The sequence below is a fragment of the Pan paniscus genome, chromosome 18 (genome assembly GCF_029289425.2).
Source record: "Pan paniscus chromosome 18, NHGRI_mPanPan1-v2.0_pri, whole genome shotgun sequence".
Taxonomy (NCBI): Eukaryota; Metazoa; Chordata; class Mammalia; order Primates; family Hominidae; genus Pan; species Pan paniscus.
Genome location: NC_073267.2, coordinates 64,934,545 through 64,959,981, shown reverse-complemented (window position 1 = coordinate 64,959,981; position 25,437 = coordinate 64,934,545). Strand labels below are relative to the sequence as shown.

At 35.9% G+C, this 25,437-nt stretch overlaps 1 protein-coding gene across 2 annotated transcripts in view; it reads right to left on the bottom strand.

The window, feature by feature from the left end:
* LPCAT2 (lysophosphatidylcholine acyltransferase 2) overlaps positions 1–23,543 on the bottom strand; it is a 76,810-nt gene extending 53,267 nt beyond the window's left edge. Inside the window, exons 1-5 of one of the 2 annotated variants that reach the window (XM_034940191.3) lie at positions 22,621–22,756; positions 12,276–12,334; positions 6,226–6,365; positions 3,248–3,465; positions 1,892–2,004 (exon numbers count right to left, since the gene is read on the bottom strand). In XM_034940191.3, the coding sequence (XP_034796082.3) occupies positions 1,892–2,004; positions 3,248–3,465; positions 6,226–6,365; positions 12,276–12,278 (474 nt within the window). In that variant the 5' untranslated portion in view covers positions 12,279–12,334; positions 22,621–22,756. Of the gene's footprint in view, positions 1–1,891; positions 2,005–3,247; positions 3,466–6,225; positions 6,366–12,275; positions 12,335–22,620 lie in introns of both variants that reach the window. The other variant, XM_008963877.6, reaches the window with a different exon arrangement.
* Between the last annotated feature and the right edge of the window lie 1,894 nt (positions 23,544–25,437).

The window sequence follows — 25,437 nt, the reverse complement described above, 5'->3', positions numbered from 1 at the left end:
CTTCACAAACAGCTGCCAATGCTTAAAAAACAAAAACAAAATAAAAGGCTAACATTTGATTCTAATGAAAGCTACTATCAGATTATTCAATTTTCTTGTAAAGAAAGTGTTGTCTAATTTAATTAGAAAATGGATTTAAGCTTTGAATAAAGAATATACTTAACAAATGTCTCTTAATGATAAAACTAATGATCTGAATAAACTTAAAAGATGTAGAGCATAATTCATGGTCAAAGTGTGCATTAGGCTACATTAAATTCTTTCTTCTGCTATATATCCTTAACCAAATAATTTCCAACTTTGTTTCAGTTTTCCCATTAATATTTACTCCCACAACATATAGTTCAGGCATGTCTTGAGGACAAAGGAAAAAAGATATGTGTACAATGTGCTTTATGTTTACTTGAATTAGTGGACATATGGAATACAACTTAATATCTTTTTTCTTTTTGAGGCAGTGTTTTTAGCTTTTAACATACTTCTTCATGTTTTCAAAGTAAAAGATATGCAGTACGTTAGTTTCCCCATTAAGTAAAATAGCAACTTAATTTTCTGATGCTTTTAAAATTTAGCCATGAATAAATTGCTAAGTGAATAAAATAAAATAAAGTAAAATCCTGCACTCACAGCAGTTAGCAAAGTGTTTTTATGATAATTAGATAGGGAAAATATTATTGGGCTACATTGCCACAATAACAGGTTATTTATAAAATAAAAATTATGAATAGATATAATTCCATTCTCCACTTTAAAAGTGGGTTTCCTATGACAACAGGATACAATATCAAATATATTTTATTCAATGAAAATTCAACAACTAAACTACTAACGATTAATGGATATACAGTGAATCGTAAAATCTCAGAGCTGGAAGGGCCATTAAAAGTCACCTAGCATATCTAATGCTTGATTTCTTTCTACAATAGTGGTAGTTCAGCCAATGCCTGAAAATTCTAGAAAAGGATTCCACATCAGACCATTCCACTTCTGGACAGAAAGTTGTTCCTCAAGATGAGCAAAATGAGCTGAAATTTATATATTTGTTATCTCCCATCTACCAGTCTTAGATATATTCTTTGGATCCACAGAGAAAAATCAAACCCTACTCCCAATGCCACCTATTCTCAATCCTCTTTTTAATCATTCCTTACATGCTTTGGTTTCTAAAACAACCTGTTTGGTCACATACTTTTTCTTGGACTTTAACATCTTCATGTCATCATGTGTGGCTAGATAACTGTAGGACTATTAGTCTGCTAGAGATGAGTTGTTTTCAACTGGGCAAAGATAAAGGAGTGACTATTAGAATCACCCTTGGCTTATTTTGCAGTAAATGTTACCCCCCCACCCCCGCATTCCAGGGAAGGGAGTGGTGAGATGGTAAAGTTTGAAAAAAGGTTCTACAAGTGATTTTGATATGCCCCTTGAACTGAAAAGCACTATCTAAATATACTTCAGGTGAGATTAAAGATCTTAATCACTTACCCACCACAATATTGAGTATAATTGAGCTTATATAATTAAGCTTCTAAAATATGAAATAGGAGATACTTTAGTATAATGGTAATAGATACTAAGGTATCCCCTATCTCATCTATAAAGTGGTAATTAAATTTAGAGTTAGAGAATCAAATTTTTATAACACAAAGAGAAAATTGATTCAAAGAGTTTGGAGAATAAAAAAGAATAATACATTTAATTCCATAGAGTATCTCATGGGGAAGAGGACTTCTTAATACTTGCTACTGTATTTATTCTGCATCTATTATGCTAACGATACCTAGTATAGGTGTCCACAGATATTGCTATCTGTGGATCCAAATGAGTAAGTCTACATACATACAATTAATAAACTCCCACTATATTTAAATTAACATCTACCATGTTTTACCTGGGGCCATTCTCCTCCTGATGTTGTTCGCTTTATTATTTCATTTATTGTGTTTTTTCGGGAATCTGGATCTACACGGGACACCAAAACTGGTTGCACAGCCCGTAACAGTCCTTTAAAACAAATGAAAAGTCACAGGCAAGCCATTTTTTGGCTAAAGCAACCACAGCAATAATACTGGATATATAACATATTGTATGGAAAATTTAAATGAGTAAATCAAAGAGAACAATTAAAAAACAATTTATTAGAACTTAGCTTCTAATTTTGAAAGGAGAAGTGGATATTTACAACTAAAAACATTTCATTAATTTAACAGAACTAAGCAGCAAAAATACAAAAGGAAGCAAATGTAATTTTCTCCCTAAAGGTCTTCTTCCTCAATTGACATTAAACCTTTGGGATATGCTACAAGATTATTGTTTTATTTTAGGAATACCTTGAAAACTGATTACGTGAATTCATAGTACACATAAGTAGGAGTAACCATTACTCATAATACTGCAATTTTCAGTAGAACATTTTTTTAAAATAGCTTCCTAACACACGAAAAATCAACTTCAATTTACCAAAGATCTATTGCTACACAATTTTTCAGGAAAAAGCCATATTACACAAAGCATGGTAGTTACATTAAAAAAAAAATGTCTTAGCTGAATGACAAAGCTGCAAGAACTACTATTACTTCTGCAGAGCACTGAGGCAACATCAGGGAACTTTCACACTCTCTCATCATCTGATGTTTGCAATAAACTTGGGACAACAGGGAGTAGTTACATGGAGACAATTCTTGAGGGAGACCAAAGCATCTGGTAGGAAAAACACTTCACTTGCGTCATTATTTTTTATGGCAGGAAGTACCTATTGTTCCACATCATAATTTTGAAAGAGCTACACATAGGTCCCTCATGGAGATTTGGGGGGCAATAATGAAGAAAACAGAGTGAGAAGAAATCACTTACTGCATTTAGCAGCCTAATATCCTGAAGATAAATTCATGAAACAGCATATACCTGTGTTTTCATAGGTTCTCTCAAATCAAACATGGGTTAAATTCTCTCAAATCAAGCATGGATAGTATCTGAAAACTAGTCTTTCTGGCTATACATAAGAACAGAAAGACAATGACATAGTGATAAAAAGTTTTAAAGAGTTACGAAGCTATAAAAGGGAAGTCTCTAATCTTTTTTCATAAATATACTATTTCCATGTAGTAACTTATTACAATAAAGTAAATATGTTTGAAATGTTTATTTTAAACTTTTTAAAAAGGTTATCAATGAACTATATATGATTATTTTAATTTAAAGCATGAGCATGAAAATATTTTATCTACGTTACCTTACAAGTACTTACTGCCAATCAGAGGGACTTGTGCATTCTCATTTCGAGATACCATAGAAGGTAACCCAGCTACAATACAGGCAATTCCATCAAAGAATGTTGAATGAGGGGCAGCAACAAAAACTGGTGCTTCCAAAGGACTTGCAATCTTTCCTTTTACAGCAACTATAAATCCCATTGAAAAGAACATAGCACGACCCAGAAATTTCAAAGCTGTTTGAGTAATTTTCCTTTGAAAATATAGAAAAGACATAATTAGCTTTGTTAATTAAAGCTAGCAGCAGGGTTTTACTCTATAATACAATAAGAAAACCAAAACATGTCAGAGTATTTCATATGAAAATATGAGCTGAGGAGAATAATAGCTAACACTTACATGGAGCTGTTTCTGCCAGGTGCCAGGCACTATTCTAAATGCTTTATATATAGATTAATCTCTTTAATCCTCAGCCTAATCTTTTGAAGTAGGTATTTTGAAATTATTACTCCCATTTTATAGATGAGAAAACTGAGGCACAGAGAAGTTAATTCACCCAAGGGTATGTGTGGCTAAGAAACAGCTCCATCATTCTGAGACTATAAAGTGTTAAACATGAATTCTCAACACACATCCCCTACTGAGATATCCAAATCAGTACTGTCCTTCAAAGTGGTTATCTTGGGAATCCACATTTGTGTAATGTAGATGCTACTATCTCCTAAAACACTTTTGGAGCTCTCACACTGAAACTGTTCTCAGAATTATTTTAGGAATTTTTTTAAAAGTCTTGTAATCCGTATTGTTACAGTTTTTAGATATCATCAACAATCTTCAGAAGTGAGTTCACCATCTCACTTCCCTGGAACAGAGATGCACTTAAGCAATTCCAGAGACTCCTTTTTTTAAAAACCTTTAAAAAAGATTCTGCCATTATAGATTAGTTAATTTATCAAACTGTGTCAGGAACTATGCCAGACACACAAGACAAGTAAGATCCAACTGAGTAGGGAAACAAAAATGTATTCCTAGAAGTGCAAACACAGGAGGGATATCTCAGTATGTGAATAAGCATATAGCTTTTTATGAAAAATAAAATATGTACATCATCCAGGAGGTATCTAATGAGAGCTTTTTTTTTTTTTTTTGAGACGGAGTTTTGCTCTGGTGCCCAGGCTGGAGTGCAGTGGAGCAATCTTGGCTCACTGCAACCTCTGCCTCCCAGGTACAAGCGATTCTCCTGCCTCAGTCTCTCGAGTAGCTGGGATTACAGGCGCCCACCACCAGGCTTAATTTTTGTATTTTTAGTAGAGATGGGGTTTCATCATGTTGGCCAGGCTGGTCTTGAACTCCTGACCTCAAGTGATCCGCCTGCCTCAGCTTTTAAAAATAGGATTCTCATCTAATTTTCTCCACATTTTTGTAATAATATACTGAGGAGCTATTAGCAACTAGCTCCGAAGAAGTTTCTGTGACTTTTATTTCACAAGAAGGAGGTAAAGAAAACCACAATACTTTCCCAGAGGGCACAGAAACTGTACCTCCCTTTCTTCTTTAGTTTAGAGATGAGATTTCTACTCATGTAATGATACGAAGTGTATTCGTTTATCAAATTTCCACACCTCTTATTTTTTATCCATAGTGATATAGCTTCTGATAACTATATTTATCCCATATTCTGAGCCATTAAACACTCCTATTTAACATGTTTAAAGAATGGCGCTAAGTCTGGTCCCACATAATAACTTCAACATTACCTGTTTGAGAGGAGAAAGAGATACTAGTTTAATTGACAAAAGTAAAACTTTCTTTTCTAACATTTATTATATCTATTGTCTGGATTATTTAGACTATTCCTTCTATCATCCTAGGTTTTCATAAGCCACCGACAATAAAAATCAAAGAGGTAATCTGAAAAGAATTGGTGAGTCATAAAAACGTTCCTTGAAGCATTGCTTTATACTACACAACCTTGAGTTTAAAACAAAGGAGTATGATTTGCAAGAACTGAGATTTCTCTGGGGCATTGCCAGCATTGAATTCATTTCCACTTTGATAGTGAAATTTGTTCACTGGAACATGAACTGAACAGCAAACTATGTATTTCTTTAAAAGTTTCTAGAACAGTCTTTCTCAAAATTTTTGGAGGATGCATTCACATTTGAGATTTAAATACAAAAATATCCTTGCATATAAAAATTTGGCAACAATTTCAAAAGGTTTGACAATGCCCTGAAACCCATCTACAGATTTGGAATTCACATGGAATCCATGGAGTCCACATAAGAGGCTGCACTTTTAAGGCATACAGATCACAACAATTTGGTTCTGTTCAATAAGAATAAACTTTTACCAGTAGCTTTGTCAACTCATGATCAGTTTCTCCTCTATTACCATCTTAATTAGATAATGCCTGAAAAGCAGTTCCATTCTGCCTTATGCTAATGTTTAAAATAACAAGACTGTACTGGTTAATAATTGTTATTAATAATTGTTTTAATAGAAATTACTACTCAAGTAATTAATAAAAATAGTATAACTCATCCACTTATGCCACTGCAGAAAGCTGTAGAGGGAGAAAAGCAAATGTGAAAACTGAGAGCAAGGTATTTTGTAGCTTCAGTGGTTTCAAGTATAGTAGTTGGGTATCTTTCCGAACTAGGGATGTATCGCATTTGGCAATAACTCAGAAAACAAAATATTTTAACATTAGGCAATTATAACTTTTAGAAGATTATCATAATGTAGTTGGCATTTGGGCAGTAATTTCTACGTATTTCATATGAGAAATAAAAATAAATTATTTATTATTGAGTAGGCAGATAAAACTGTAAAATTTATTATTGAGTAGGCAGATAAAACTGTAAAATTTATTATTGAGTAGGCAGATAAAATAGTTTTATCTAACAGCAGTTAGATCACTGACTAAACTATGATGAACTCTTCTTATATTGATTTAGTATATCTTAATTTAATATTATGTCCTAATATTTTGGACAAAATTATTTCTTACCTCCTCCAACCAGTTATTGGGTGGGTCAGCTTTTCAGGACAGCATACTGTTGAAATTGCAGCAAATGGCCATGCAAGTAATAAAATTAATGCAACCAATAAGACACGAATTGGAAGCAAGATAATCCCAAGAAGGAAAATCTGAAAGTCAAAGTTGGTAAAAATAAATGAATGGACATTATTTTAATTCATGGCTATCAAACAGAAACATGTAATAGGAAAGTTTTATGGTGTTCATGCATTCAGTCAAGGATGAATTGACTACTAGCCTATACCAGACAAGGATTTAAGCACAAAGAAAAATAACAAATTATATCTGACTTCACAAAGCCTACTGTGTAGCAAGAGAAACGCTGAAGAAAACCGTAAGACAAATGATCTGCATACCAATGAAAGCGAATAGAGAATGCTGGGGGAACAAAGAAAAGGTGTATATGATTTAGCAGCCAGGGAAAGCTTCCTGGAGGAGTTGTAGCCTGAACAATCTTGCAGTAAGCAGGAGCTAGCAAGGTAAGAAGGGGAAATTGTTTTTTGAGAGCTTTAGGTAGAAAAGTGAAGGCATCAGAGTGTGAAGAAGTAAATACATTGTTTTATACACCTGCCAGAACTTTATAACTAATAACAATAAGGAGATAGATGAGAAAGTAAAAATAAATAATAAGAAGAAATGAAAAGTAAATAAAAAAGAATAGCAAATAATACATGGATGCTTACTATGTAATACACCAGCCATTCTAAGCACTTGGCATGTAGTAACTTATTTAGTTCTTACAACCTTAAGTTTCAAGTTTTACATACCAGAAAGGAGTAACACAGAGGGAGTTAAATTGCTTAAGATCACAAGTGGTAGAACTAGGATTTGAACTTAGTTTGGTTATAAAGTTTGTGCTCTTAATTCTTTTACTGTACTGCCTTTTGAGTAAAATAGACTGTGCTTATGTATGACACATTGCCTTTTTTTCTATAAGCTAATTATATTACTCAAATAGTAGCCTTCTTTTTCTGTCTCTGCTGGTCCTTATCTGATTCTGAGCACCACAAATAATTTAGAAAAAATGCCAAAATATTCTAATTATCTGATCTTTAGAATATTAAACAGTAACACAAGGAAATGTACAGATCTAAAGTATACAATTCAATGAGCTTTGATAAATATATACTCATGTAACCACTACCGCAATTAAGACACAAAACATATTTACCACTCCCAGAAAGTCATCTTGTGTCTCTTCTAGTCAAACCCTATGTTCTTAGGCAACCAATGCTAGATTTCTATTGCCATAATTTGACTTTATCTGTTCTTAAATGTCATATAAATGGAATCATACATCATGCATTCTTCCACTTAATACTTTTTATTCCACTATGTTTTTTCATACACCAGTAATTCATTCTTTTTAATTGCAGAGTATTATTTCACTATGTGACCATATGACAATATGTTTATTGATTCTCCTACTGATGAACATTTGGGTTGTTTCCAATTGTGGGCTATTATGAATAAAGCCCACTATATATTATGAATAAAGTCCACTACTATGAACATTCTTGTACAAGCCTTTATGTGAATATGTTTTAATTTCTCTTAAGTAAATACCTAGCAGTGGAAATGCTGGCTCATAGATGTTATTTAACTTTATAATAAACCACCAGTTTTCCAAAGTTGTGTCATTTAAAAGCATCAGTGGAAATGTGTGAGAATTTCAGCTGCTGTACATCCTTGCATTTGGTTTGGTAGACTTAAAAAAACTGTATTAAGGTACAATGTACATAAAAGAAAAAACACCTATTTTAAGTTCATAGATCATGAGTTTTTCAAATGCATACCCCTATGCAATGACCACCACAATCAAGATATTTACATCATCTCAAAATGTTTTCTTTTGCCCTTTGCAATTACTACACCCTCCCCAAACCTAAGCAACCACTGATAGGCTTTCTTCCACTGTAGTTTTACCTGCTCTAGATGTTCATATAAATAAAATCACTAGCATTTATTTACCCTTTTATATCTGGCTTGATCACTTCATATTTTTGAGAGTCAACCATATTTTCATATATATCAGTATTTACTCTTTTTAATTGGAGAGTACTATTCAATTGTATGAATATATCACGATCTATTTATTTACTTGTTCATGGGCGTTTGGCCTATTATAAGTTTTCAGCTATTATACCTCATATGAACATTAATGTTCAAATCTCTGTGTGACCATACATTTTCATTTCACTAAAAATAAAATTATTGGGTCATAGGGCATGTTTAACTTTGTATAATACTATAAAACTGTTTTCCAGAGTGGCTTCACCAGTTTACATCCCCAGCAAGGTATGAGAGTTCCTGTTACTCCACATCCTCACCAACATATGGTATGGTCAATTTTTTAATATTTAATGTTAGCCATTAAAGTGGGTATAAAAGGATATCTCATGTGGCTTTAATCCACATTTCCTTGATGAACAATAATGTTGAACACATTTTTCATATACTTATTGGTCATTCCTTTAACTTCTAATATTAGTGTCTGTTCAAGTCTTTTTGGCCCATTTTTACTGGTTTGTTAGTCTTTTTCTTATCAATTTGCAAGAGTTCCTTATATAAATGTATACAAGCCCTTTGTCAACATATGCATTGAAAATATTTTCTCTCATTCTGTGGCTTTCTCATTTTCTTAATGGTATCTTTTGATTAAAGTAATTTTAATTATGTTGAAGTTTAATTTATTAATTTTTATTTTATGTTTAATTCTTTTCTGTGTCCTTCTGAAAAAATCTTTACCTCAAGGTCCTGAAGATATTCTATATTTTTTTCTTCTAGAAGCTGTATGATTTTCACTTTTACATTTCAATCTATGGTCAATCTTAAATGACTTTTTTTGTGTGGTATGCAGTATGGATCAAGGTTCATTTTTAACCATAAATTTATCCAGTTGTTGCAGCACCAAAAGACTTGACATTCCTCAATGAATTTTCTTGGTAACTTTGCAAAAAATCAATTGAATATTAATGTATGGATTTTCTTTCTGTTGCATTGATCTGTTGATCTATACTTCTGTCAATACTCCACCACCTTACTTACTACAGGTTTGAAATAAGTCTTGAAATCAAGTAGTGTGTGTCTGCCCATATATTCTTCTTCATCATTTTTCTGAAGGCTATTTTAGATACTCTGCATTTCCATATAAGTTTTAGAATTGTCAGTTTCTACACATACACAAAAACCTGTTAGGATTTTTACTGAGATTTCAAAATGAATCTACAGATCAATTCGGAGGAAATTGTCATCCTAATAATATTGATTCTTCCAGTTCATAAACATGGTATATCTCTCTATGTAAGTCTTCATTAATTTCTCACAGCAATATTTTGTAGTTTTCAGTGTAGTGATCTTATATGGTTTTTCCTAAGTATTTAATGTCATTTTATTGCTGTTATAAATTAGATTACTTGATTTCATTTTGCAATTGTTTGCTCCTATAGTATATAAATGTATGATTGACTTTAAGTTTTGATCTTTTATCCTATGACCTGGCCAAGTTCACTTATTAGTTCTAGTAGTTAGTTTTTCTGTTGATTCCTTAGGAAGTTCTTCATATAGTCTATATCATTTGTGAATAGGACAGTTATACTTTTTCCATTCTAATCAATATGTCTTTTATTTCTTTTTCTTATCTTATTGCACTGGCTAGGATCCCTAGCGTAATGTTGAACAGAAGTGGTGAACAAGATATTTGTCTTATTCCAAACCTTTGAGGAAACAGATTCAATATTTTACCATTATGATATTAATTGTGGGTGTTTTGTAGATGCCCTGTATCTGACGGAGAGAGTTTCTCTTTATCCCTATTTTACTAAGAAATTTTTTTTTATCACTAGTGGGTATTGATTTTTGTCAGGTGAGTTAATGAAATTTCTGCATCTATTGAGATGATCACATGCATTTTATCATATGTTCTGCTTATATGGTGAATTACATTGAAATTGGAATTTTATATGTTAAATCAACCTTATATTCCTCATATAAGATAAATTTAGAAGTGATATACACAGTATCATCCTTTCTATACAATGCCATTTTTGACCTGTTAATGTTTTGTTAAGAGTTCTTTTAGCTATGATCATGAGGAATATTGTTCTATAATTTTCTTTTCTTATAATGTCTTTTTCAGATTTGGTATCAAGGTAATGTTAGCCCCATAAAACTAGTTAGGTACTGTTCCACACTTCTCTACTTTCTGAAAGAGCTTGTGTGAGTGATTTTATTGTATTCTTAAAAGTTTGACAAAATTTACTAGTAAAATAATCTTGGTGAAACGTTTTCTTTAAATGTATATGTGTGGATACAAAGTAAATTCAAATTCCTTCATAGATAAAGGGCTATTCATATTTTCTAGTTCTTGTGTCTATTTTTGATACACTGGATTTTTGTCCATTTCATGTATGCTTCAAATTTACTGGCATAAAGTTGTTAATAATGTTCCCTTATTAGCCATTTAGCCTATAATGATATATGCTGTTTCATTCTTGATACTGGTAATTTGCATTTTCTTTCTTGTTTTCTTATCAGTCTTGGTAAGGATTTATCAATTCCATTAATGTATTCTATTAATCTATTAAACAAATGTTTGATTTTAATTTTCTATGTGGTTTGTTTTCTATTTCACTGATTATTGCTCCTATCTTTATTATTTCCTTTCTTTGACTTACTTTGTGTTTAATTTGTTCTTCTTCCAGCTACTGAAGGTAAAAACTTAAATCATTAATTTTAAATCTTTCTTCTTTTCTAGGTATTTAAATGTATTGGTTTAGTTGCAAACACTGCTTTAACTGCATCCTACAATTTTGACACATTGCGTTTTGTTTCATTTAGTTTAAAACATTTTGTAATTTCACTTGTAATATATTTTTGACCCAAGGACTATTTTAAAGTATATAGCTTTATTTCTAAATATGTAGATTTTTATCAGATATATTTGTTATTGATTTCTAATATAATTTATTGTGTTCAGAGAACATTCTCTGTAATATTTCAAACTTTTGATATTTATTGAGGTTTTTTATGACCCAGCATTTGGTCTATGTCAGTAAGCACTAAATGTGTACTTGAAATTATATGCTGGTATTTTTGGAGGTAGTGTTCCATAAATGTCAATTCAGTAAAAGTGGTTACCAATGTTCAAATTTTCTATATTATTAATCTTTGGTTTGATTGTTCTGTCAATTACCAAGAAAGGTGTGTTACCATCCTCAATTATGTTTTATTTATTTCTTTGTTTAGTTTTCTCAATTTTAGCTTCATGTTTTCAAAGTTCTGATATTATGTACATGAACATTAAGTGCTGCTAAGTTTTCCCACTGACCGTTTAAAGAAATGTTCCTCTTTATATCTGATATCATGACATGTCTTGAAGTCTACTTTATCTGATATTAATACAGTCATATCAGCTTCTTACACTTACATTATTTCCACATTATCTTTTCTCCCTTCTTATCTTTGTATTTACATTTATAGTGCATGTATTGTGGATTAATGTACAGCTGGGTCTTATTCTTTTGTCTAGTCTGAAAATCTTTGCCTTTAAGTTAGAATGTTAATTAACGTATACTAAATGTAATTATTGATGTATTTGGGTATAAATCTATTGTTTTGCTATTTCTTTTCTATATATCCCATCAGTTTTGTTTCTGTTTCTCCTTTTCTGTTTTCTTCCTTGAGTTCATGAAATTTTTCTTTAGTGATCCATTTAAATTTCTTTTATGGCTCCTTCGCTATACCTTCTTGTACTTTTAGTCAGCAGTTGGTTTTAAGATTACAATGTGTGCTTAGCATAAGACAATGTACTCAGAGTTAATACTGTACCACTTCACAGAAAGTGTAAGAAAAGTACAATTCCATCCCATTCACCACTCTTTCAGTATTGTTATGTTTTACCCCTACATATATGTAAACCCAAGAAAATAATAATTTTTGTATTAAATGGTTACATTTTCTAGCTCTTTGATGAAATTAATATAAAGAAAAAAGTTTTATATCATTCTTTCCATATTTACCATTTCCAGTGCTCTTCATTCTTTCCTGTATATCCAAGTCTCAATCTGGTGTTATTTTCCTACAACCCAAAAAACGTTCTTTACCATTTCTCTTCTTTCTTTTTTTTTTTTTTTTTTTTTTTTTTTTTGTGATGGAGTCTCGCTCTGTCTCCCAGGCTGGAGTGCAGTGACGCGATCTCAGCTCACTGCAAGCTCCGCCTCCCAGGTTCACTTCATTCTCCTGCCCCAGCCTCCCAAGTAGCTGGGACTACAGGCGCCAGCCACCACGCCCGACTAATTTTTTGTATTTTTTTTTTTTTTTTAGTAGAGACGGGGTTTCACCATGTTAGCCAGGATGGTCTCAATGTCCTGACCCCGTGATCCGCCCACCTCGGCCTCCCAAAGTGCCGGGATTACAGGCATGAGCCACCGTGCCCGGCCTCTTTACCATTTCTTGAATGCAGGTCTGACAACAAATTCCCTCCATTCTTATCTGAAAATGTCTTCATTTTCCCTTCATTTCTGAATAATATTTTCATTAGATATAGGATTATGGGTGAATAGTTGAGTTGGGTTATCTTTTTATTGGTGAGTTCTAAGAGTTATTTATATGTTTTGAACACTCTACTCTTATCAAATGTATAATTTGCAAATATTTTCTCCCATTTGGTAAGTTATCTTTTCAATTTCATGGTAGTGTACTTTGAATCACAAAGTGTTTTATTTTGATGAAGTCCTCTTTACCCATTCTGTCTTTGGTGGCTAGTACTTTTGTTGTATGTCTAGAAAACCACTGCCTAATCCAAGGTCATGAAGATCTACACTTATGTTCTCTTCTAAGCGTTTTATGATTTTAACTCTAACATTTAGTATTTTGATCTGCTTTGAGTTAATTTTTGTATATGCTGTCAGGTAAGGACCTAACTTCCTTCTCTTGCACATGTCAATCCAATTGTCCCAGACCATTTGTTGCAAAAACTACTCTCTCCCCATTTTATTGTCTTGGCAATCCTGTGGAAAATCAGTGGCCACAGACGTATGAATTTACTTCTGTATTGTCAATTCTATTTCATTGATCTATATGTCTGTCTTGTTACTGGTACAACACAGTCTTGATTACTGTAGCTTCACAGTACGTTTTGAAAATGAGAAATGTGAGTTCTCCAATTTTGTTTTTATTTTTCAAGATTCTTTTGGTTGTTTGTAGTCCCTTGCATTTTTGTATGAATTTTAAAAATAGCTCATCAATTTCTGCAAAAAAATAAAGAAGCCAGCTGATATTTTGATAAGGGTTATACTAATCTGTAGATCAGTTTGGGAAGTGTCATTTTCTTAACTATTTAAGTTTTCCAAATTTATGAACACAGGATGTCTTCCCATTTATTTAAGTCGTCTCTAATTTCTTTCAATGATATTTTGTAGTTTTCAATGTAGAATTCTTCTGTTGCCAAAGTATTTCACTCTTTTTGATGTTAACTTAAATCGAACTGTTTTTAAATTTCATTTTTAGATTGTTGCTTGTGAAAAAATATGCCATGATTTTTGTATATTGATCTTGTATCCTGCCACCTTGCTGAACTGATTTATTAGCTCCAAGTGTTTTTGTGCATTCCTCAGGATTTTCTATGTTTAAAAAATCATGCCATCTTGATGGTTTTACTTCTTCCTTTCCAATATAGATGTCTTTTCTTTTTCTTGCCTAAGCGCCCTTGCTAGAACCTCCAGTACAATGTTGAATAGAAGTGATGAGAGTAGATATCTTTGTCTTATTCCTGATCTTAGAAGAAAACTGTTTGGTGTTTCACTATTAAGTATGTTAGCTATTTTTCACAGATGCCCTTTATAAGGCTGAGGAAATTCCTTTCCATTCTTAGTTTATTGAGTGGTTTTTATCATGAAAGTGAGTCAAATCGTTTTTCTGTGTCTATTTTCTTGTGCCCTTTATTCAATAAATATGGTGCTCATGTTAGTTTTTCTATGTTGAACCAACATTACATTTTTGGGCTAAATATGACTTTGCCATGGTATAATTCCTTTTATTAGTTGCTGGATTCAGTTTGCTAGCATTTTATTGAGGATTTTTGCATATATATTCACAATGGATATTGGTCTGTAGTTTTCTTTTATTGTGATGTCCTTTTTTGGTTTTGGTATCAGAGTAGGCCTGGCCTCACAGAATGAGTTGGGGAGTGCTCCATCTTCTTTTATTTTTTGGAAGAGCTTGTGAAGGATTGGCATTAATTCTTCATTAACCCTTTGGTAGTGTTCACCAGTGAAGTCATCTGGTCCTCAACTTTTCTCTGTGGGATGTTTTTAATAACTAGTTAATCTTTTTATATATTATAGGTCTATTTGATTTTTTATTTATTCTTGAATCAGTTTTGGTATTTTGTGTCTTTCTAGAAATTGGTCCACTTCAACTAAGTTATTTAATTTGTTAGCATGCATTTGTTCATATAATTCCTTATAATCCTTTTTATTTTGGAAAGGTCAGTAGTATTGTCCTCTCTTAATTTGAGTCTTCTTTTATTTTTTTCTTGGTCAGTGCAGACAAATATTTGTCAGTTTTTTTTTCAGAGTACCAACTTCTGGAGTTGTTATTTTTCTCTATTGTTTTATTATTACTTTGGAATCATTGGTTATTTAGAAGTAATTTAATTTTGACATATTTGTGAATTTCTCAAATTTTTTCTGTTATTGATTTCTAGTTTCAATCCACTGTGGTCAGAGAACATACTTTGTATTATTTTAACCACTTTATATTTATTGAGAATTGTTTTATTGTCTAACATACAGACCTACCTTGGCAAATGTTCCATGGGCACTAGAATAATGTGTTTTCTGCTGTTGTTGAGTGTTCTACATACATATCTGTTAGATCTAGTCTGTTTATAGTGTTCCTCAAGTCTTCAATTTCCTTATGATACTGTCTCATTGTTCTACCTTCTATCATTATTGAGTAATTGAAGTCTCTAGCATTGTTGAAAATCTTTCACCCTTCAATTCTGTCACTTTTTCCTTTGTGTATTTCTGGACTCTGCTGCTAGATGCATATATGGTTATAATTATTACATCTTAATGAATCAACCCTCTTATCATTATAAATGTCTTTCTTTAGCAACAATTTCTGTCTTGAAGTCTATTTTATCTGATAGTAATACAGCAATTCCAGCTCTCTCCTGGCTACTGTTTGCATGGTATATCATTTTCCATCTTTTTACTTCCAACCTATTTGTGTATTTGAATCAAAAGTATGTCTCTTGACCAGGCATGGTGGCTCACACCTATAATCCCAGCACTTTGGGAAGCCAAGGTGGAAAGACTGCTTGAGCCCAGGAGTTCGAGACCAGTCTGGGCAATATAGGGAGATCCCATCTCTATAAAAAATACAAAAATTTGTTGGGTGTGGTGGTGCATGCCTATAGTTGCAGCCACTCAGGAGGCTGAGATAGAAGGAACACTTGAGCCCAGGAGGTCAAGGCTAGAGTGAGCTGTGATTACACCACTGCACTCCAGCCTGGGCGACAGAGTGAGACCCTGCCTTTAAGTAAATAAATGAATAAATAAAGTGTGTCTCTCTTAGGAAGCGCACAGTTAGGTATTTTTATCAATTATGTGAATCTTAATTTTAATTGGATTGTTTTATCAGTTTATATTTAATGTAATTACTAATAAGGTAGGATTTATATATGACATTTTGCTATTTGTTTTCTGTATGTCTTAGGTCTTTTTAAATTTCTCTATGTCTACATTGCTGCCTTCTGTGTTAAATATTTTCTAGTGTATCATTTTAATTCCCTCATTCTTTCTTTTGCTATATTTAAAAATGTATTTGCTTTGTGATTGTCCTAAGTGTTGCCATCTTAACTTATAATAATTTTCTGGTTCGGATCAACCAACTTAATTTCAATAGTATACAAAAACTGTGATCCATTCCCTCCTTTCTCCTATTTGCTATTATTGTTATACAAATTGTCTTTATACATTGTATGTGCATCAACACAGATTTATAATTATTGCTTTATGTAGATGTTTTTAAAGTTGGATAAGAGAAAAAAAGATTTACAAACAAAAAAATTACATTTGTACTGTCCTTTATGTCTACCCATGTAGTTACCTTTACCACTGCTGATTATTTCTTCATGTGAATTTGAGTTACTGTCTAGTATCCTTTCGTTTCAGCCTGAGAGACTCCCTTTATTATTTATCTTAGGGCATGTGTGCTAATGACAAATTCTCTCAGTATTTGCTCATTTATACTTCATTTTAAGGATAGTTTTCTAGCTATACAATTCTTTGTTGACAGTCTTCTTCTTTCAGCGCTTTGAATATGTCATCCTGCTACTCCCTTCTGGTCTCTGTGGCTCTTGATGAGCAATCAGTCATTAATCTTGTTGAGGATTCTTTGTACATAATGTAACTGTATATATAGGTATCTTTGAGTTTATTCTTAAGAGTTCCTTGAGCTCCTTGGGAAGGCAGATTAGTGTTTCTAATCAAAATCAGCAAGTTTTTGGCCATTATTTCTTCTAATATTCTTTCTGCATCTTTCTCCTTTCCTGGGACTCCCATTACGAAACTGTTGGTAAAGCTGATAGCGTCCACAGGTCTCTGAGGTTCTGTTCATTTTTCTTCATCTTTTTTTCTTTATGTTCCTCAAACTAGATAATCTCAGTTGACCTGTTTTCAAGTTTGCTGATTCTTTTTTTGTTTGATATAGTCTGCTGTTGAGCCCCTCTAGTGAATACACACACACACACACACACACACACACACACACACACACACAATGCATTCCATCTTTATTGATATTCTCCATTTGGTGATACCCTGCTCCATACTTTCTTTTAGCTCTTTACACATGGTTTCCTTTAGTTATTGGACCATATTTTAAATATCTGATTTAAAGTCTTTGTATAGTAAGACTAAAGTCTGGGCTTCCTCAGGGAAAGTTTGTATTGACTGCTTTTTAAACTATTTATAAGCTATACTTCGTTTTTCTTTACACACCTTGCAATTTTTAAATGAAAACTAAACATCTTAAATAATATAGCAACTCTGGAAATTATTCTCATCCCTTTCCAGGGTTTGTTGTGGTTGCTGTTTGTTGTTGTTATTTGTTTGTTTAGTGTCTTTTATAAACTAATTTGTAAAGCTTTTATTCTTTGTCATTGTGGCTACTAAAGTTAAAGTCTCTGACCAGTTAGCTTAGTAATCAGCTAATAATTAGAGATTTTCTTAAGCACCTGAAACCAGTAAGTTTCCTGATGCTTGCAAAGGGTCTCTGTGTACATGTTGGGGCACATCATAAACAGTCAGGTGACAGATGACAACTCTGCCTTAGCCTTCACTTTCTGCTTGTACAGTCCCTCAAGATTAGTCAGAGGTGACAGCTTAGGGTATTTTTAGATATTTTCAGGACATGTGCATAGCCTTGAGAATTAACAAAGCCTTACTCATGTGGACAGCCTTCTAGATTCCTAGGAATATGTCAAAGCTTTTAAAGTCCCCTATGATCATCTCATCCCTTAGCTTTTCTTTTAAGGTTTTTGGCTAGCCTACTGTTTGCTCCAACTGTTACTCCCTGTCTCAGGCAGCTGTGATGTTAAGCAATTGCCTCTGATTTTTTTATTTTTATTTTTTAAGAAGCAGTCTCCCTATGTTGCCCGGGCTGGCCTTAAACTTCTGGTCTCAAGCAATCCTCTCACATGAGCCTCCTGAATAGCTGGGACTATAGGTGTGCACCACTGCACTCGCTTTCCTCTGATTGTTTTTGACAAACGCCCTTGAGAGAAGGCTATTTGCACTGTGTAAGCACCAAGACAAATCAAATAAAGACAGTCTTCCAAATGAGGCATTCCAGGCAGCCACCAGTCTGACCAGTAATGACAATTCCTTGGGAATGGGGCTTTGAAAATGCTCCAACACTATTTTTCCCCCTCTAGTGGCTGACAGGTTGCTGGTTTTCATTATGACTGTAGGCCGTTGGTTTTTAAGGCTACTACAGAGCTGAGGATGAGAAATTAGAATAAAATTAAACTGTAACGAAGCCTACTATTCTAACTAAGAGTCAGCACTCTTAAATAAATGCTCCTTGGATTGTTGAAAGCCTTTGGTTAATTTTCAGAGCTAAGACAAAGTTGATTCTGATTTTTTTTTTGTTTTCATTGCTTTTATAGAGAAGATAATTTTCAGAGGCCTTTACTTCATCAGTTTTGCTGATGTCTCATCTCAGTTTTTTTCATTCTGCTTTTTAGACTGAATAATTTCTAGTGATCTATCTTCCAGTTCACTAACACCTTCTTCTACCATCTTCAATGTGTTGTTGAGCCCATCCAGTGAATTTTTCATTTCAGATATAACAGTTTTCAGTTTTGAATGCCCATTTGGTTCTCTTTTACATTTTCTATTTCTCTGCTAAGCTCCTTCCAACTATTCATTCATTATGCCATTCTTTACTTTTAAGTCCTTGAGCATTTTTATAATAGCTCCTTTCAAGTATTTTTCTGCGAAGTCCTACATTTGATCATCTTAGGGTCTGTTTTTACTGCCTGATTTTTCTTTTGATCACAGGTCACATTTTCCTATTTCTTTGAATGTCTAGGACAGTTTTTACAGTATTTTGGCCATTTTGGGTGATATATTACAGATATTCCGGATTCTGTTATCCTTTTCTAAAGAATGTTGATTTCTGTCCTGGCAGGTAGGTAAAATTCTGGCTGATTGCATTCACTTTGTGAAGGCTTAGTTTTATACTTTTTTAGGGAAAATTTGTTTGAAGCTAGCCCTTAGTCTTAGACTGAAGCCTTAGTCCTAGGGTATAGGACTAGCTTTTCTCCTATGGTATCACCTTTGTGAGGTTTCAGTGTAAAGCCTGAGATGTTTGCCAAGGCCCTCTTAATTGGTGGGATTCTAACTGTGCCTTCCATGTGGTGTCTATCAGTTGAAATGTCTGCTCAGTTTCTTCTTCCTTCCAGCTGTTACTCTCCTCCAGGGTCCTTGAAGGCTCCTTTGTAAATACACAGCTCAGGAATCGGCCAAGGTTTTGAGATCATTTATATGCCAATTTAGGGGCTCCCTCATTTCTAGGTTCCTCCTTTCTGGGACTTCCACCCTCGATTTTTAGTCACTTTGATAGTCTTGAACTTTGTGCTCTGATATATCATGTCAATAAGGCTGAGGCTTTCTAGCAATCCTTTCATGTGGTGTCAAGTGATAACCTTCAGGGAAAAAAAGGGGCTGGGGTAATGTTACACAGTATAGAAGTATTATTTCAAGAAACAAATCCCTCCAGTTTCTGTCTGATTTGTGTTGCTCTATAGTGCCGTCGTGTAGTTTTTCATATTTTGACTAGGGTTTATAATTGTTTGTCTACATTGTCTACATTGAGCTACTCCACCATTCCTGAGACTAAAACTAGTCCTGTTAAATTATTATTATTCACTTGAAAACTGACTTACAAATATAATGAAACTTATGCTATCAGTCTTATTTCCTATAAAACAGAATACATATTAGGTAAGATGAGTAGGAGTTTCAGAACTATAATATAGAAGGGATCTTGGATCCAGGAGATTTTTCTTGAAGCTCCGTGTACATGGTAAGCACATTATTTTTAGCTAATGTTATATTTATTTGAATGGTGGTGCAATGAAGTATGGTGGTATACTGGGGAAGAGTACTGTGGAGAAGATGAGACGACTCAAATTCCCAAGTCACTCTGGTAGGTCACTGGCTGAGATTCTCTTCAAAGAGGTATCATTATTAAAAAACAAGAAATAATCTTGACTGATAGAAAGGACCATATAGCATAGACCCTGAAGAAAGAGTTGGAATGAGTTTAAAGTATATTAGCATAAGAGTCACTCATGTCTACACTGAGCAACCCATATGGATTTTAATTGAACAAGGTGCAAAATATTAGGCAACTTTTTTTTCTGTGCCATCTTCAAGGTTTGCAACAAATAATAGTGCCTAATAGTAAATCAATTTTGAGTTAACTCATTGACAAATTAAGAGAATTCATCATATTTCTATTTGGTAATATGTCCTCTCCATTGGGTGGCCTTCTCTCGGTGTTATTCTCTGGTTTTCCTTCATTACACTTACTAAAACATGAGATTATATATTTTTGTACTTGTTTGTTTAACTATCTTAGTGAAATGTGAGGACGACAGTCCTTAAGCAAGACATTGATCATCATTTAAGATTAAATTTAGTCTAAATTAATCATACTAAGCCATACTTAAATGAAAGTGTGTCCACCTTTTAAACTGGATAATATGGAGATTGTTTTTCTACCATGCCTATTCAAATCTTCCCTTTACCCAGATGATTCAAGCCACTGAAACCTCTTTGGTATCTCTTATCTATATAAATTTAAAAAGTATTTTTAATATCCAGACTTTGTTAAATCCCGTTTAATCCAAGTAGTAAATTTTAAGTACAGTATATACTTTGTAGAAAATATATAGGATAACTATCAATATTATCAATATTAAGATCAACAAACAATAATAGATTATTTCACTTAATTGTAGCCCTCCTTTGAGTTATTAATATTCCAATGTAATAGACGAGAAAAGTATAGTTCAGAGAGGTTAAGTGACTTGGCCAAAGTCATACAACTAATAAATGACCAGTTCCTATAACTGACTAGCTATCATTCCATTATACTATAACTCTCAGAGAGTTATTTGGAAGAGATCTTTAAACAGTAACAAACCAGGTGATGGAAAAACTTAATAATTTATTATAGGTGCAATATAAATATTTGTCAACATTCCATGCTGTTTCTTTCCAAAATATGAAGTCAAATAGATGGGCATATTTTCATTTAAGTACGATTTAATTAAATCAGACTAAATTTAATCTTGAACAATGGTCTATGTATTTACAAATGTTTCAGAATGTGAAGACACAAAAAGAATATCTATTAAAGACATGAGGATCACATTTTTAAACGTTTAATTTCCTCACAAAGCACTATTACTACATTCTTTATCTTCTTCCTCTCTCACACCCCTCTTCAACCAGACACCCATCTACCATTACTCAAGCCACCACCTGTGTTGCTTAGCTCTGCACTTAACCTTCCCCCACTGTAGAGGACAATGGTCTTAGTGCATACAAGCTGATTGCAAATATTATACTGCTTCAAATCCAAAGTAATGTGTGAGATGGACATGAAAACTTCAAAATTGTTCCCCCACCCCCCCAACCCCCGCATAACACACAGGACAAATGTGGTTAGCAGGGTCTATCTTGTTCTCTGATCACTAACTTCAACAAAGAGGAAGTCCAAAGAGTGCAACTGCCAATGGTAAAAGGAACCCTTTACAAGAAAAAGGAAAGGAAAGGAAAGGAAACTTCCTTTGTGCATAACAGTATAGCCATTTTTAACAATGGAAAACAGCCTGGGCTACTACTTCTCATGCTTCAACTTAGGAAACGTTTTTAGGTGAAGACTGATTCTGGACCAAAACTTCTTGAACATCCTAAGCTGACTCAGTTGTCCCTTTTCTTTGATTCTGACTTCCCACCCTCCATCATGCTCCTGCTCAGCTAAATCTTTCCAGCCTTACCTGTTGTTCTAACCACAGACCTAGGCTCTCTGCCTTCTGCCTCACTCTTATCCATCCCATACTGACTCCTCTCCTTCCTAAGGCAAAAAAAAAAAAAAAAAAAAAAAAAGACTTCTTCAAATCTACTCTCCCGTGGTAGATCTGCCTCCCACTACACTCTCATAAACTCAAGTTGAAGCTTCTGTCACAGATTCACAGATTCTTTCAACCTTCTGGGGCATGGAATGTAGCCTGCGCCACCAGCCAGCTCAGTCTCTTCCTGTTTTGGATTCTCCTCTCAGGCCCGCATCTTCCCAGCATCTTCTCTCCTCCCGTGCCCGCTCAGACCATCCTCTAAATGTCCTCAATTCTCAGGCACACATCTCTGCCCCTTTCAGGCTCACGGCCCCGCAAAAGTCCTCTCCTCTCAGATCCACTGCTCTTTCTTCCTCTGATGCCTTTGCTTCCCAGACCCACAACGCCCCTCAGACCCACGCGCCCCTCGACCGCCCTCCCCCGTCAGACCTACACCAGTCACCTGGACCCGCCCCAGACCCTGGCTCCCCTCGGGCCACCTCCCTCCTCAGACCCATGCCCCCTTCAGGCCACCTCCCTCCTCAGACTCACGCCCGCCTCGGACCACCTCACTCCCTCAGACCCACGCCCCCCTCGGCCGCCCTCCTCTCTCAGACCCACACCCCTTACCTGGACCCCCCTCTGACCTAGGCCCCCCTCAGACCACCTCTCCCCTCAGACCCACATCCCCCTCAGACCACCTCCCCTGTCAGACCCACGCCCCTCACCTGGACCCGCCTCGCGGAGCCGATCTGCGTCTGCTGCACGAAGGGGTTCGGCACCGGCGGCGGGAAGAAGGACGCCTGACGGGGCACCATGGGCGGCCGCAGCCCCACGTTCCCAACGCCGGCACCTGGCACTGTGGCCGCCACTGCCGCCGCCTGGGCGGACCGGCTCATAGTTGAGCCGGGCGTAGAACCCGGCCGAAGCGACCTACGCGGGCGCTGCAGCCAAAACTGAGCCGAAGACCTACTAGAGTCCCAGCCTAGGGCGACGCTGGGGAGCCTCTGCGCAGGCGCTGAAGTTACTTAGACGCCTGCTGCTGCCGCCCTGCCCCTTCGGCTGTGACACGCCCCAGGCTCTGGCCACACCCCCTCAGGCATCTGGCTCCACCCCCTTGGTAATATAGTCCATCCCCTCGGAGGGGAATGCTTTTCCTTCCGAGCCAAGACCCTGAAGGGTACCCCAGGATCCCTAACATTCCACAGCGAGACACTAGGCAGAGTTCCCTGCTTTAGGGTCGGACGGACCTGGATTTTCAATCCCTTTTACTGGGCCTGTGACGCTGGCCAAATCACTATCTCTATGAACCTCAGTTGCCTTCCGTAAAATGCAGATAAATGTATTCTCAGATAATCCTAACCTGGATCCAGTAATGCCATTGAGCAACCACTTCCCCTGGGCTGTTCCATTAAGTGAGCTAATATTAATACACCCATGATGGCACTAGGAGTGGAATTTGTTTCACTCAAAACATAATGGACTGACAGGGGAGAGATGGTTCTCCAGAGGAAAACTGAGCTACTATTACCAGAAAAGGCAAAAATTACAGTTGCCCTCCACGCTAGATGAGGAACCTGACCCAGAAAAGGGAAATGTATTGGGCTGTGGCTCCATTTCACACTGAGGAAGTTCAAGCCTGTTTGGACCTATGTGGGTGCTCGTGGGGGTGGGAGGGCAGGGGTTTGTCCCATTATCTGAGGACAGTTGATCAACCCTGAGTGGCTGAGAGTTAAAGGAAGATGATAATCAACTCATCCCAACTGATCAACTCTGCTCACAGCAGGTAGGAAGGCCAGGATGAAAATCTGAGTCTGAGCCCTGGGGTTCTCCAAAGTTACCCTCTGAATGTCAGAATCTTCCAGCCCTACCACATAGATGTGTGGCCTTGAGTCAGTCACTTAACCTGAGTTTGCTTCCTTGTCTAGGAATGGGAGATTCATTCTAACTCCATAGAATTGTAGCAAGGATTAAATAAAATAATGCATGTGTAGTGTTCATAGAGAAACACTGAAGAAATGGCATGTTTTAAGCATTATTATGTTGTGGAGCCACTGACTTTTCTCTCAGTGTAACAGGGAACATTAATAACAGTGCATTACAGCCATGATAGAAGATTCCCCAGTCTAGGGGGTCTTCAAGTTGGGACTGGCAGACCCTTGAGACTCTTTAGCCAGATACCTGCACAGAAAGATGTCTTTCCAACTGTCAACAACCTAAGCCAGGCCAGGTGCAGTGGCTCACGCCTGTAATCCTAGCACTTTGGGGGCTGAGGAGGGTGGATCCCTTGAGCCCAGGAGTTCGAGACCAGCCTGGGCAACAAAGAGAGACTCCACCATCTCTAAAAAAAATTAAAAATTAGCTGGCTGTGCTGTTGCATGCCTGCAGTCCCAGCTACTCAGGAGGCTGAAGTGGGAGGACTGCTTGAGCCCAGAAGATCAAGTCTGCAGTGAGCTATGATCATGCCATTGCACTCCAGCCTGGGTGACAGAGAAAGACACTGTCTCAAAAAAGAAAAAAAAAAGAAGAAGAAGAAACAAAAAGAATCTGAGTCAAGGGGACAGGCCATGGGAGGATAAAAGATAGAAAAGATGGGGCCGAGAGTGGTGGCTCACACCAATAATCCTAGCACTTTGGGAGGCCGAGATGGGTGGATTGCCTGATCTCAGGAGTTCGAGACCAGCCTGGGCAACACGGTGATACCCGTCTCTACCAAAATACAAAAAAAATTAGCTGGGTATGGTGGCGTGCACCTGTAATCCCAGCTACTTGGGAGGCTGAGGCAGGAGAATCACTTAAACCTGGGAGGCAGAGGTTACAGTGAGCCGAGATTGTGCCATTGCACTCCAGCCTGGGTGACAGAGTGAGACTCCATCTCAAAAACAGAAAAAAGAGATAGAAACAATGACATCAGGCTCACTGAGGAGGTCACCTGTAGAGTTCACTCCTTACGCACCTTCCTCACCAGCCCCATCATAAGAGGCCAGAAGCAATATATATATACTATCAATCAGACTATCGGAGCCAGAAAGGGCCTCAGAAAAACCCCAGGCCTTCAATTTCTGTGCAGCAGTAGCTCCAGAATTTCTATGTAGGAGATTAGGGGTGGGTAGACTGGTAGGAAGGAGTAAGGAGCTTATCCATTAATACCAGCTGTGTTTAGAAGCAAGCACAGTATTTCTCCCTTAGCTGTGTTTACCCAGCGTGGTTTTGGGGGTGGTGGAGGGTAGCAGGAGCGGTTTTGAAGGTGGTGGGGGTGTTTTTGAGGGTGGCGGAGGGTGGTGAGATTCTGGTTTGAGAGCTAAAGCTCCTCTGCTAGGCTATCCTTTGGCCTTGTAGGTCCCTAATAGCTATGGGACCCTGGAAAAATCACTTCTCTTGAGCCATCAGTCTCTTCTTCAATAAGATTCAACTAATAATGGCCTCTATTTATGTGGTTGGAAAGGTTAAAATTAGTGACATATGAAAAGTGCCTTGCACATAGAAATCACTCTATTAATTGAGGGGGATATTATTGTTACTGTTCATTGTTAGTAGTAGCATTA